Here is a 2316-nt window from a genome sequence, read left to right as displayed (position 1 = left end):
TACTTTGCTGATTCCTAGGGCCATTAAATTTCAATGTGGCCGTATGATACTTACACAGGACAGTTCGTCACATTTTAGCTGAAAAAATAACGTGATGCTAAGGACATATGGTTACATTTTTTTTTTTAGTGGCCAGTATTGATTTTTGTACTGGTGAATAATATACACAACTTGATATCATTGGTCAAATATAATAATTAAAAAAAGTATTCGGCTGTATCTGTTTTTTTTTTTTATTATTAAAAATAGGCTAAAGTTTCTTTCAGATTTTACTTAGATTAAATCCGTAACGTGATTTTATCTAATGTTATTGACGAACCAAGTGCCCTATTAATATTTCATGAAGGTTTATATAGTCTCATTTGATTACAATCTAGTAATATTATTGAAAAATTATACTAATAACGTTCTTAACTAACATATGAAGGTCAATGGCCTTCCTCTATTAGTATACATCGAAAACAATGAACCCTCTTTCGATTCAAACATATGATATTTATATATATAGATGTACTTATGTATATTATAATATGTGAAGATGGGGTGTGGGGATGTTTTTGGAAAGAGAAAGGTTATGGGGTTCACGTGAGAAGGTTGGTTGAAGTGTCAGATAATTGAGGGCGAAAGTGAACAGGTAATGGATGACGAGGAACATTTTTTTATTTTTTTTTGGTTATGACTGCTTTGACCCTGTCGCCATGAATTTCGAGAATTTTGTTTGCTACTGAAGGGCAGCGGGCAGCGGGCAATGGGAAGTGGGTGTGCCCAAACCTTATCTTCGATGCCTTTGTCGCTTTGTTCCCCCCATAACTAATTTAATCTTGTTGGCAATTAATAAATAGAAAAATAAGGAAAGCAGATATTCGTCTTATATAAAATATTATCATTCTCAGTTTAATGGATTATAAAAGAAGTAACGTATTTGTTGCGTGTTAATCTCTTGTTTAAATGTTGCTCTAACAGTCAAGGTTATTAAAATCGTCATCTAAAGTTGGTGTTGCTTTGTTTTTTTTTAAACTTCGGAGACGTCCGTATGAGCATAGACGATAGACTATTAGGTGTGGACAACATGTTATTATATGTTATCACACCCAAAAAGTATCATGTCAGCAACCTATTTATACATGAGTGTTATAACACCCAAGATGGAGATAAACAACATCTAATAACATGTGATAACACAAATTATTTTGTATTTTATTTTCTATTTTTTTAAGTTTTTTTTTTCTATATTTCGAATTTGTTTTTATTTATTTATTTATATTTGAAAAGTAAAAATAAAATTTTAATAAAACTTAAATTAAAAACAACATTAAAAAAATTACAACAAAACACAAAAACATTTAAAAACCTAAAAAGCAAAAAAAAAAAAAAAAAAAAAAAAAAAAAAAAAAAAAAAAAAAAAAAACATTTTTTGGCCTGAAAATATTCATCTTCGTTTTCGTGACCAACAAAGATGTAACCCACCAAGTCTTCACGATGTCCCTGGTTCAAATTGCACATGTCTTGGCTCGGTAGGCGAATACGTTGCAATATTGCATCCTTTATCTTCGACAACCATGTTATGCATTATGATACATGCATACAAGATATATCATAGAGTATCTAACTCATAAGGTCTTGCTGCATGTTCAACTATGTGCCATGTTGATTTCAAAACCCCAAAAGCACATTCAACGTCCTTACGTGCTCCTTGTTGTCATCTCTTGAAATATTTGTCCATTGGATCTATTGGGTATCGAAACGCGTTCACAAATGTGGAATATTGTGGATATATTCCGCCTGTAAGATAATACCCAAACTTATATTCGTTTCCATTCACTGTGAACGGAGTATCCGGGGCTTTTCCTAACAAAACATCGTCAAATATTGATGATTGATCGAGAACATTGATGTCGTTGTTAGAACCCGTAACCACGAAAAAAGCATGCCAAATCCATAAATCTTGTGAAGCAATAGCCTCTAAGACCAACAAAGGCGCTCCATGATGACCGCTCGAATACTGGTCTTTCCATGCCACAGGGTAATTTCTCCATTTCCAGTGTGTGCAGTCAATGCTTCCAAGCATACTCGGAAAACCATGTATTTCTTTATGCGCCACATATAGTTGTTGCATATCATGCAACGAAGGTTTGTGCAATTATTGGTCACCGAAGGTTTCAATAACACCTCTTGCCAATACATACAAACTTTCTCGTGTGGTCCTCTCAGATATTCTCATATAATCCTCAACAGAATCGAGCGACTCTCTCATTGCCATAAGTTTTATTGTAGCAATACATTTTTGCAACCCTATGAAGCCTCGTTTGCCTCTAG

The 2316-nt window shown here is 33.4% G+C and overlaps 1 protein-coding gene across 1 annotated transcript; it reads right to left on the bottom strand.

The window, feature by feature from the left end:
* Positions 1-1699: 1699 nt before the first annotated feature.
* On the bottom strand, positions 1700-2116 carry LOC145016724 (uncharacterized). Its single transcript, XM_078974960.1, has one exon. It carries the CDS (start codon positions 2114-2116, stop codon positions 1700-1702), a length of 417 nt encoding a protein of 138 aa, XP_078831086.1.
* Positions 2117-2316: the final 200 nt, after the last annotated feature.

The sequence above is a fragment of the Lactuca saligna genome, chromosome 9, assembly GCF_052625555.1.
Source record: "Lactuca saligna cultivar CGN05327 chromosome 9, ASM5262555v1, whole genome shotgun sequence".
Lineage (NCBI taxonomy): Eukaryota > Viridiplantae > Streptophyta > Magnoliopsida > Asterales > Asteraceae > Lactuca > Lactuca saligna.
This window is presented reverse-complemented; position numbering and strand designations above follow the sequence as displayed.